This window comes from Neomonachus schauinslandi, chromosome 16 (assembly GCF_002201575.2).
Source record: "Neomonachus schauinslandi chromosome 16, ASM220157v2, whole genome shotgun sequence".
Lineage (NCBI taxonomy): Eukaryota > Metazoa > Chordata > Mammalia > Carnivora > Phocidae > Neomonachus > Neomonachus schauinslandi.
The window spans coordinates 3,853,618-3,866,038 of record NC_058418.1 but is presented as its reverse complement, the minus strand read 5'-3'; the positions used below and the strand labels follow the sequence as shown (position 1 = coordinate 3,866,038).

Below are 12,421 nucleotides of genomic sequence, written 5' to 3'. Positions count from 1 at the left end.
TTTTTTTTTTAAGATTTATTTATTTATTTGAGAGAGAGAATGAGAGAGAGCACATGAGAGGGGGGAGGGTCAGAGGGAGAAGCAGACTCCCTGCCGAGCAGGGAGCCCGATGCGGGACTCGATCCCGGGACTCCGGGCTCATGACCTGAGCCGAAGGCAGCCGCCCAACCGACTGAGCCACCCAGGCGCCCTGAAACCATTTAATTTGAAAAATTTAGGCCTTTGCTCCTCCCATTTGGCAGGCCACCAAGTCTTCTTGTGAGGTGCCGGTGACCATCTCTGAGATGCATGACTTTCGCACAACGGTGACGGTCAGAGTGAACAGATTTGGCCATATTGGGCGTCTGGCCACCAGCTCTGCCTTTAACTCTGGCAAGGTGGACACCGTCGCCATCAATGACCCCTTCATTGACCTCAACCACATGGGCTACACGTTGCAGTATGATTCCACCCATGGCCTGCTCAACGGCACAATCAAGGCTTGTCATCAGTGAAAAGCCCATCTCCATCTTCCAGGATCGAGAGCATCACACGGGGTGAATCTGGTGCCAAACAAATTGTGGAGCCGGCCAGAGTCCTCACTGCCCTGGAGAAGGCTGGGGCTCGCTTGAAGTGTGGAGCCAAGAGGGTCATCCTCTCTGCCCCATCTGCTGATGCCCCATGTTTGTGATGGTCATGCACCATGAGAAGTAGGACAGCCCCCTGAAGACCGTCAGCAATGCCTCCTGCACCACCACCGATTTGGCCCCCCAGGCCAAGGTCACCCATGACGACTCTGGCATCACGGAGGGACTCATGACCACAGTCTGTGCCATTGCTGCCACCCAGAAGACCACGGAGGGCCCCTCTGGGAAGCTGTGGTGCCCGATGAGCAAAGGGCTTCCCAGAATATCCTCCCTGCTTCTGCCAGCACTGCCAAGACTGTTGGCAAGGTCACCCCTGAGCTGAACGCGAAGCTCGTTCATGGCCAGCCGTCGTGGGTCCTGGATCTGACCTGCCGTCTGAAGAAAGCTGTTCAACGTGAAGACATCCAGAAGGTGGTGGAGTCAGGACCGGCGAGCCCCCTCAGGGGCATCCTGGGTTACACGGAGGACCAGCTTGTCTCCTGCGTCTTTAAAAGGGACACCCACTCTTCCACCTCTGCTGTGGGGTCTGGCACCTGTTAAGCTCATGCATTTCCTGGTACGACAACAAATTTGAGTACAGTGTGGCCCCCAAGGCGTAAGAGCCCCAGACCACGGGCCCTAGCAAGAGCTCAAAAGGAAGACAGGGGCCCTCGGCTGCTGGAAAGTCCTTGCCCCAGTTCAATCCCCCAACACACAGAGAATCTCGATCCTTCAGTTTCCATCCCAGACACCCTGGAGCTGGGGAGGGGCTTAGGGTTTGCCACCTTGTCACTGCTATCAATAAAGTACACGGTTCCCAGGCCACGTAAATAAATCACATATGAAACTAAAATACAAGTGAAATTCTTTAAAATATAATAAATAAAATATTAAATTCAAGATAAAACAAAATTTAAAAGACAATAAATAGAATATAAAATATGAAGTGAAATAAATAAGTGCAGGGAAACCTCTGAAAAGAGGAGTGAGCTACTTCAAGAAAGGCTTGGAATATAAAGATTATCTTCCTTCTGTCTTTTTTTTTTATAGTTTTTTTTTTTTTTAGTAATCTCTGCAGCCAACGTGGGGCTCAAATTCACCACCCTGAGATCAAGAGCTGCATGCTCTTCTGACTGAGCCAGTCAGGTGCCCCTTTCCTTTAAAAAATAAAATAAAAGCAAGTTTTCTGTAGCATTTAGGTCCTCCTGAGGCCAACCTAGAACAGCTGCTCCTTTCCCAAGAAAGGGGGAGAAATTGTCTCCAAAGACAGAAACAAGCAAGCTATGGGTTTAGCCGCTTTGAATGGACTGATGGTAGCCACTTGAGGGAAAGCAAACTTTTGCAACTCCGATAACTGGACTTTGTGTGACACTTTTTTTTTAAAGTTTTATTTATTTAAGTAATCTCTACACCTGACATGGGGCTCAAACTCACGACCCCGAGATCGAGCTGCACACTCCTCCAACTGAGCCAGCCAGGCACCCCTATGTGACTTTCTTAGTGGCTTTTTTTTATTGAGGTGAACTGCACTTAAGTAAAATTAAACATTTTATTTTAAAGATTTTATTTATTTATTTGAAAGAGAGCACGAGGTGGAGGGGGGAGGGCAGAGGAAGAAGGACACGCAGACTCCCCTCTGAGCAGGGAGCCCCGACTGGGGACTCGATCCCAGGACCCGGGGATCATGACCTGAGCCGAAGGCAGACATTTAATTGAGCCACCAAGTTAACCATTTTAAAGTCCACAATTAGCAGCATTTAGTGCAACCATCTGTACCTAGTTTCAAAATGCTTTCACGACCCCAAAATAATCCCTGTGCTCATTAAGCAGTTCCTGCCCATTCCCTCTGGCCCCAGCCCATCCATCAACAGATGAATAAAGAAACAAATTTGGGGGGCGCCTGGGTGGCTCAGTCGGTTGAGCGACTGCCTTCGGCTCAGGTCATGATCCTGGAATCCTGGGATCGAGTCCCACATCGGGCTCCCGGCTCAGCAGGGAGCCTGCTTCTCCCTCTGACCCTCCCCCTCTCATGCTGTTTCTCTCTCGCTCACCAATAAATAAATAAATAAATAAATAAATAAATAAATAAAATCTTCAAAAAAAAAAAAAAGAAACAAATTTGGTAGATCTGTGCAATGGAGTAGTATAATTCAGCCACAAAAAGGAATGAAGGATCCCCCTTGAAAACAGTATGCTCAGTGAAAGCTGGGACACAAGAGGTCACATGGCGTATGATCCCATTTATGCGAAATATCCCCAATACGTAAATCCAGAAAAACAAAGCAGAATGGTGGCTCTTTTAAAATCGGTTTGAGGGCGCCTAGGTGGCTCAGTAGGTTGAGCGTCTGCCTTCAGCTCAGGTCATGATCTCAGGGTCCTGGGATCGAGCCGCGCATCGGACTCCCTGCTCTGCGGGAAGCCTGCTTCTCCCTCTCCCACTCCCCCTGCTTGTGTTCCCGCTCTCGCTGTCTCTCTCTCTCTCAGATAAATAAAATCTTTAAAAAATAAATAAATAAATAAAATAAAATTGGTTTGACACTACCAGAAGATGAAAAATTATGGCTTATAAACTATGGCTCAGTGTGTCTCATTCACCACTAAAGAGGTATTCACTGCCTCTCAGATACATTATTTGGTAATCCGGTTAACAGGAGATGAGGCTGATTATCTGATGATAATGATGCTGATGTGATTATTTCTCATTGTCTGATCATCATGTCTCATTATGCGATTATCTTTTTTTTTTTTTTTTGAGAGGATAGGTGAATTGGCTGGATGCTTTCTGGCCCAAAACACAAAACCCAAGACACAAGGGAGGCAGAAATCTAGTTATAAGTAGGCTTACTAGAAGCGCTATTTCTTTTTTTATTTACTTTTTTATTAACATATATTATTTGTATCAGGGGACAGGTCTGTGATTCATCAGTCTTACACAGTTCACAGCGAGAAGCACTATTTCTAACGCATCGTTAGCCCCTTCATTTTAGCATGTTTCTTTCTATGCAATTATCCGTGTTAAATCACTGTTCTTTGCTTACTTGTGGGTCCCCTCGGCTCCCCCAACTCGATTTAGGAGCAATAGCACTTCACTGGCTAAAGCAGGGTAACCAGGGGCGCCTGGGTGGCTCAGTCGTTAAGCATCTGCCTTTGGCTCATGTCAGGATCCCGGACTCATGGGATCGAGCCCCGCATCGGGCTCCCTGCTCTGCGGGAAGCCTGCTTCTCCCTCTCCCACTCCCTCTGCTTGTGTTCCCTCTCTCACTGAGTCTCTCTCTGTCCAATAAATAAATAAAAATATTTAAAAAAATAAAAAATAAAAAATAAAGCAGGGTAACCAGAGCAAGATGGCCTGGGAAAAATACCACCTCTGCCACTTACTGGTTATGGGACACTGGCCAAGTCAATTAAATTTCCTTTTTTATCGGTTTCCTCATCTGTAAAATGAGATTAAGTGGATTAAATAAATTCGAACATGTAGGTGCTTAGAACAATGGCAGGCATATCCTAACCATTCCGCATGCTACCAGAGTGACTCTGTTACTGACAGCCACCTAACCAGTCCCCATCACCGAGCACCAGCACCTGGGACCTAACCAGTCCCCATCACCGGGCACCATCACCTGGGACCTAACCAGTCCCCATCACCGGGCACCATCACCTGGGACCTAACCAGTCCCCATCACCGGGCACCATCACCTGGGAGCTCCTTAGGTAACATAATCCTCAGGCCCCAGCAACCTGTGTTTCAGCAAGGGCTCTGGGTGATCCTGAGCTCCCTCCTGCTCAGAGGCACTGATCTGAGGCACCGCGATGCTCCTCAGTCTCTACGGTGCACTCAAATCACCCGGGCTCTTGGGAACAGCAGACTCAGACTTGGCAGCTCTGCAAAATCTGCCTTTGTTTCTGGTTTCATTGAGATGTGCTCTAACCCGTGTACAAGTTTCGAAAAGTTGCAACATGACCCCTTAGCCATCGATAGTAGCTAAGCCCTCCATCCTGTCACATACTTACCATTTCTTTTTTTGTGGTGGGAACATTTAAGATCTACTCACTCAGCAACTATCAAGTCTATAATACAGCATTTTTAGCTCTAGTCACCATGCTGTACCTTAGATTACCAGAACTTGTTCATCTTCTAACGGGAAGTTCGCACCCTTTGACCAATAGGCGAAGATTCTGCATTGAGCAAGCTCCCAGGTGACGATGACGCTGCTGGGTGTGGACTTCACAGCAGACAAAGAGCAGACAACCAGGGGCTTGAGGACCCAGGGATCAGATTAATGGATTGGGGTGGGGGGGAAAGGCGGAGGGGGTGGGACTGGGGTGTGGCTGGCTGCTGAGGAATATATTTAAGTCTCCATGCCACCTTTGCCAGCTCTTGACACAGGACCAGAGCATGGGGACCCAGCTAGATGGGATGGCAGGCGCAGGGGACCTTCCTAAAGGTAAGCCGAGGGATGGGAACTGAAGGACATTATGTGAAGGCGTGGAGAGCAGCTGACGCGGGTAGTAGAGATGAGGCTGTCCTCCAAGGCAAACCCAGTAGAGGGAAACCCAATTCTGTCTTTGAATTGCAAATCTTCCCCTTGTTAGCTGTCTCACATTTCCGCTGATCCTTCGGAAATGGGGCCTCTGATCCCTACTGGGACGATTAAGTCAAAGAATGGAGGCTTAACCAAGCAGTCTGGTTAAGATTTCTGGAAATCTCCTCATTCCACCAAGCATTTACTTGATTCCCCGAGCTTGTGCTAAACCACTTTCAGGCACAACCAACCATGAAAATCTTTTAAAGTGGTTACAACCAGGGGTGCCTGGCTGGCTCAGTCGGTGGTGGAGCATATATGACTCTGGATCTCAGGGTCGTGAGTTCCAGCCCCACGTTGGGTGTAGAGATTACTTACAAATAAAATATTTTTAAAGATTTTATTTATTTATTTGACAGAGAGAGACACAGCGAGAGAGGGAACACAAGCAGGCGGGGTGGGAGAGGGAGAAGCAGGCTTCCCGCAGAGCAGGGAGCCCGATGCGGGGCTCGATCCCAGGACCCTGGGATCATGACCCGAGCTGAAGGCAGACGCTTAACGACTGAGCCACCCAGGCGCCCACAAATAAAATATTTTTAAAATAATAAAGCGGTTACAGCCAAAAGTCTCAATTTTACAGAGAACGTTGAGGGAGATGATATGCTTGCGCCAAAGCCCCACACAGCGGTAAACAGGAACGCTAGGGCTCTCCGTCATAAACACCGGAGCCCAATTCAATAAACTACACTAGTAAGTATGTGTTGGCCGCTGGTTCTCGAGAGACGGAGCATAGCACAGCCTCAAACCCATCACTTAGTCTCCCGGTGCCTCAGTTTCCACATCTGTACCAACCACATGGGGAACGACGAGAATTGAGTCAGTTAATATTCACAAAGCACTTAGAAAAGTGCCTGGTATGCAGTGAGGCTTTGGATTTGTTTGTTTTTGATGAATGAAATAATGGGCATATAACACTGTGTAAGGTGTACAATGCACTGATTTGATACGTTTATACGTTTGATATGATGACCACCACCTCTTAGCTAACACCTCTATCACAACACATAATTACCCTTTTCTTTTTGTGGTGAGAACATTTCAGATCTAGTCACTTAGCAATTTTGCAGTTTATACTAGAGTACTGTTGACTGTAATCACTGTACTGGGCATTTGATCTCCAGGACTTACTTATCTATTAGTTACAACTTTGTACCCTATAAGAGGGTCTTCCCAACCCACCCAACACCCCCTGTGCCTGGGAACCACCATTCTGTTTCTACAAGTTCAGCTTTTTTAGATCCCACGTATAAGTGGTACCATACAGTATTTGTCTTTCTGATTTATTTCACTTAGCATAATGCCCTCAAGATCCATCCATGTTGTTGCAAATGGTGGGATTTCCTTCTTTCTCTTGGATGAAGACTCCATTCCATTGAGAAATGTATATAAATATTTATATTCATATACTTTCTGTAACCATGTAGCTGTCGACAGACAGGTTGTTTCCATGTCTTGGCCATTGTGAGTAAGGCTGCAGTGAACACAGGGGTGCAGACTTCTTTTTGACGTAGCGTTTGTTTCCCTCAGATATATTCGCAGAAGTGCAACAGCTAGATCATATGGCAGTTCTATTTTTAATTTTTTGAGGAACCTCTTACCTTTTTCTCACAGATTCACGAGTCTGGTTTCACTCACAAGACCACAGCTAAGATAGTTTTGCTAGTTCTACTCATTACAAAGATCTTCCTGGTTTGATTCACTCCCTTAAGGAAACTTTGAATAGAATTTCCTAATTATAAGGTAGTCAAATGTATCCTTTTTTCTTTCATGGTTTGCTCATGTTGTGTCATATTTCGAAATCCTTCCCTAGTCAGAGGTCATAAAGATAGTATCCAAAAAAATGTCCTCGAACGGTTTTAAGCTGTGACTTTCTCACTCAGGCCCCTGGGGTCTTATGTCCTCTTGGTTAATTGCATCCTTAGATATCTTGGAGTTTGGGGTTGCTTTTGTGAATGTCGTTTTTTCTTCTTCACTTTTATTTCAAGTTGAACATGGTTTGTACGGAGAAATGTTGTAGGTGTTCTAACTAGCAAAATTGCTTAACTCTTCAACAGTTAGCCCACCTGTTGATTCTGATGGATTTTTTAGTAAATAATCATATTACCTACAAAGATCCATTTTATCTCTTCCCTTCTGATCTTAATACATTTTTCCTCTCCTTCTAGTGGAACTACATTACACTGTCAGGATGCTTATAAATACCTCTTTCATGCTCCTGACGCTAAAAAGAAATGCGCATGTTTTTTCCATTAGGTATATAATGTTTGCCAGAGGGATTTGGTATATAACTTTCAAAGTGTAGCAAGACGTTTTACTCCTTGATTTGTTAAGATTTTCTTTTCCAGGTTAAAAAAAACCCAACTCTATTGATGTGTGATTTATAATAGAGTCTACCCATTTTAAGTGTTCACTTGAGTAAGTTTTGAAAAATGTGTATGCCTATGAATCACCATCCCAGTGGAAACACAGAACATCTCCATCACCCTAAAAAAGTTCACATCCCAGTGTGGTCATCATTCCCCACCCCTATCCCAACACACAACACATCTCTACCACTAGCCCCAGGCACTATCTGATCTGCTTTCTTGCCCCTACAGATTATTACTTTTGCCGGCCTAGGATTGCATGTAAATCAGTATGTAGAGTATATGCTCTTTTGTACCTGCCTTCTTTGGCTCAGCATGTTTTGGGGATACATTTGTGTTGTATGTAGCAGTAGCTTTTTTTAATAGGTGAGTGCTATTCCATTATAGGAATAAAACAATTTGGCTAGGGGCGCCTGGGTGGCTCAGTTGGTTAAGCGACTGCCTTTGGCTCAGGTCACGATCCTGGAGTCCCGGGATCGAGTCCCGCATCAGGCTCCCTGCTCAGCGGGGAGTCTGCTTCTCCCTCTGACCCTCCTCCCTCTCCTGCTCTCTGTCTCTCATTCTCTCTCTCTCAAATAAATAAATAAAATCTTAAAAAAAAAAAAAAAAACAATTTGGCTAGCCATTACTTCCTGATGAATATGGGATTTTTTTCCCCCAAATTTTGGGCTACTATGAATAAAACTGCTGGGAACATTCATATATAAGCCTTCTATGGGTTTTTTTACTTCTCTTACGTAAGTAGGTGTGTATCTAGGAGTAGAATTGTGAGGTCATAGGATTACTTGAATATTCTATACACAAATTTGTGCGATACACCTGTTATGAGTATTTTCTTCCATTATGCGCTCTCCGTTTCCTTAAGGCAGTCTTTTGAAGAACAAACGTTTTATTTTTGATAAACCCAGTTCATCCATTTTTACTTTTATGCTTTGTGTTCTTGACAGCTTTGCCTGACCCAAAGTTTTCTCTGAAGTTTTCTCCCAGAAGTTTTAGAGTTAGACTTTATATTTGTGTCTGAAATCTACCTGGAATTCATTTTTGCATATGGCTCAAGATGAGGTTGAGGTTCATGTTTTTTCCCATATGGATATCCAGTTGATCCAACACCATTTGATTTCTTCTTTGTCGCATGTTTGATTCAGAAATGTGTTTTATCTCCAGACACTGGGGGAGAGATGTTATTTTGTTACATATTTCTATCCCAACTCCACTATTTTCAGAGAACATATTTTGGATGATTTAAATCATTTAAAATGTCCTGAGACTTGATTTGCGGCACAGCATACACTCTGTCCAGATGAATGAACCATATGCACTGGAAAGAATACAACTTCTGCCATTGCTGGACGTAGTGACCTATAAATATAAATAATCAAGCTGGCTCATAAGATTTTCATAAAATTTCCCTTATCTCAGGGATCACAGCCCTGCACATCTGAAAACAGTTTCCTACATTTTGTCCAATTTTGCTTTTTAAAATCATAAACAGGTGGTGAATCTTCACAGAGAAATATTTTGCACTGATCATAATTATATTATTTTTATGCCTTAATTTATTAACATGGCGAATTTTCTGATATTTTTCTTTCTGATATTAAATATCCTTTCCCTTCTGAGATAAAACTTACTTGCTCTTGATATATTTATTTTAAAACAATGTTGGGTTCAATTCACATAGGTCAAGGACTTTTGAAACTATGTTCCTAAGTGAAATTGGCCTATATTCATCTTTTCCTTTTTCCTGTTCTTTATTTCTTTATCTTTCCTTATTGTCCTTAACTGGTAGGGAGTCAAGGCCACATTGACCTGAGAAAATCAGGTGGATGACTTTGAAAAGGATGAGAGGAAACAGGATAGATGGGTATATGCATTGTCTTGATTGTGGAGATGACTTATTGAGAGTGTCAATAAACACATAACAAAATGTACTGAGATTGCATACTTTAAATATGGAGTTTATTAATAGTCAACTGTATCTCAATAAAATCATTAAAAATAAATGGTGGGGTTCAGTTCAGAGTCTCATGTGGTTGCCAACAAGCCGTCAACAAGGAATGCAGTCAGCTAAGGCTGAACTGAGCCCAGACGATCGATCTACTTCCAAGATGGCTCATTCACAAAGTTGTTGGCTAGGGGCGTCGGTTCCTCACTGACTTTAGACCTCAGGTCCTTGCCAAGAGGGCCTTGCCATAGGGATGGTCAATCAATATGGTTTCCCCTGAAGCAAGTGATCCAAAAGAGGGAAAGTGTCCAAGACAGAAGGCACAGAGACTTTTATAAGCTCAGAAGCAACATCTCATGGCGTTTCCTGTACTCTTACCCAGACTCCTACTCTAAAACCCTCTCCCCGACCCCGAGAGCAAGGATCAGAAAACTTTTCCTGTAAAGGGCCAGGCAGTAAATATTTTAGGCTTTGTGGGCCATATGGTCTCCGCCAAAAATTATTCAACTCTGCAGGGATAGCCTGAAAGCAGCCATCAACCCAGACCAAGTCGGGTACCATGCTGGATGGAAATGCTCCTCCCCTATGCAATAATAATTCATCTCTTTATTGTTCCTCAGGGATTCTGCATTTCCCTTCCTGCAGATGAGCACATGGCTCACTCCCTCACCTCCTCCAGAAAGACCTTCACTCATAGGTCATTAAAACTAAAACCCCCTTACCCAAATTCCTTATCCCCTGTCCCTAATGTTTTTCTCTATACAGTACTTAGCGCTAAATAATGTACTGTGTACTTTAACACTTTTGGTTTGTGTATGTAGGTCTTCACTAAATGATATCCATGACAGCAACGATTTATTACTATTAATGGACTATTTTTGGAGCAGTTTTAGTTTCACAGCAAAACTGAGCATAAGGTACAGAGATTTCCCTTATACCCCTCTCCCCACCACACACACACACACACACACAGACACACACACACAGAATCTAAGAGTGGACACACAAGGGGTCCTTATTTAAATAACCCTGTCCCGTGGCACTTGGCTGGTTTAGTCGGCAGACCCTGCGACTCTTGATCTCAGGGTTTTAAGTTCAAGCCCCAGGTTGGATATAGAGATTACTTAAAATCTTTTAAATACCTTAAATAAATAAATACGTAACCCTTTTCTATGCTGAACAGATGGGGGAGCAACAAAGTGAGGCTTAGGAAACCTGGCAGGAAAGTCATCCAGGCCATGCCTGAGTATCTCGGTATCTTCATCACTTGACGGCCAAGCTTGACCTCTGTGGAGAGGGAGGCAAGTTCCGGTTTTTGAGGATGGAACTCTCTTAGCACCTCATCTGTGCCCTTCTCTCCTTCCCAGGAAAGGATCAGAAACATTCACAAAGGAAACGAACCATGTTCACTGAGAAACAACTGGCAGATTTAGAATTCTTATTCAGCAAGAACCCATACCCCGCTCCCAGCCTTCAGAAAGAAATGGCTTCGAAACTGGAGATACATCCCACCGTACTGCAGGTTGGAAAATCAAAGCCCCACCCTGCCATGCCACCTCCCCAGAAGACCCTATGCTCAGAGACCCTGGGACAATTCCTGAAGCTTCATACCACTCCAGTTTCCAAGACTCCAAAGACCCAGACTCTTACCCTAAAACCCTCTCCCCGACCCCGAGAGCAAGGATCAGAAAACTTGTCCTGTAAAGGGCCAGGCAGTAAATATTTTAGGCTTTGTGGGCCATATGGTCTCCGCCAAAAATTATTCAACTCTGCAGGGATAGCCTGAAAGCAGCCATTAACCATATGCAAAGAAATGGGTGTACCTGCTGCATCCCTATAAAATTTGATGGACACACATTTGAAGTTCATATAACTTGCACATGTCCCAAATATTCTTACGGGTTTTATTTTTTCCCCTCAACCACTTAAAAATGTAAAACCTGTCCTTTGGGGCGCCTGGCTGGCTCTGTCAGAAGAGCACATGACTCTTGATCTCAGGGTCATGAGTTCGAGCCCCACTGGGTAGGTGTAGACATCACTTTAATAAATAAAAACTTTGGGGGGAAAAAAACAACCAAAAAACCTGTTCCTAGTTCACGGGCCATACAAAATCACAGTTGCAGATCCGATCCGGCCATGAGCCTAAGTAAGTCTCTCCTGCTCTGGGGGTTCTGATCCCTGCCTCACTCTCTGTCCCCACCACCCCTCATTTCCACTCCCTCCTGGGCATAGGCTGGGAGAGTTTCCAGCAACAGGATCTAAGTGGCAGAAAAGTGGAGCTAACTGTTCTCACCGAGCAGTATCCACGGTAAACATCTGGAGCCTCATTTGCGTTCATCAACCCACTGCTCCTCTTGTCTCCTTAGGTTTGGTTCAAGAACCACAGAGCAAAAGTCAAGAAAGCCAAACAGCAGTTAGCTGGGGTGGAAGTCAAGACCAGCTCTTCCAAGAGACACACGGATGCCGCTCCAGGAGCCCCCGATGGTGCCCACCCTGCTTCCCTAGTTTATACAGACCACCCCATACCTTCCTTCCAACTCAGCATATGCTCCAATTTTAAGGCTCTCCCAGACCATTCTTTTGGCCACAAAATAGTCCATTTCGGCTGCTGCCGAGATCCTAACATCTACTCCCTATGTCCCATTACGGAATCCCAAATTCTTTCCACAAGCTTCACTGCTAATTCTTTGGGTTCTTCATCTCCACCAAGAACTTAGTGAGCAAAGCCAGACACAAAAGGTCACCTACTGTAACGATTTGCAATGATTCCAGACGAGAGACAGAGTCGGGATCTATGCAACATGGAGGCATTTCAGAAACGGGCTTCACGAAAACAAAAGAAGACCCACAAGAGCCTGTGGGGTGGAATTGAGTGGCAAGAGTCGCTCAACAAACTATTGCGATGGGCATGTTTCATGTTGT

At 44.7% G+C, this 12,421-nt stretch overlaps 1 protein-coding gene and 1 pseudogene across 1 annotated transcript; both read left to right on the top strand.

The window, feature by feature from the left end:
* The window catches only part of LOC110573705, a 3,776-nt pseudogene extending 2,610 nt beyond the window's left edge, over positions 1-1,166 (top strand).
* Positions 1,167-5,022: 3,856 nt separating this feature from the next.
* On the top strand, positions 5,023-12,216 carry DPRX (divergent-paired related homeobox). The gene is made up of 3 exons (XM_021682321.1): positions 5,023-5,050; positions 10,867-11,021; positions 11,866-12,216. Exons 1-3 carry the CDS (start codon positions 5,023-5,025, stop codon positions 12,214-12,216), a joined length of 534 nt encoding a protein of 177 aa, XP_021537996.1.
* Positions 12,217-12,421: the final 205 nt, after the last annotated feature.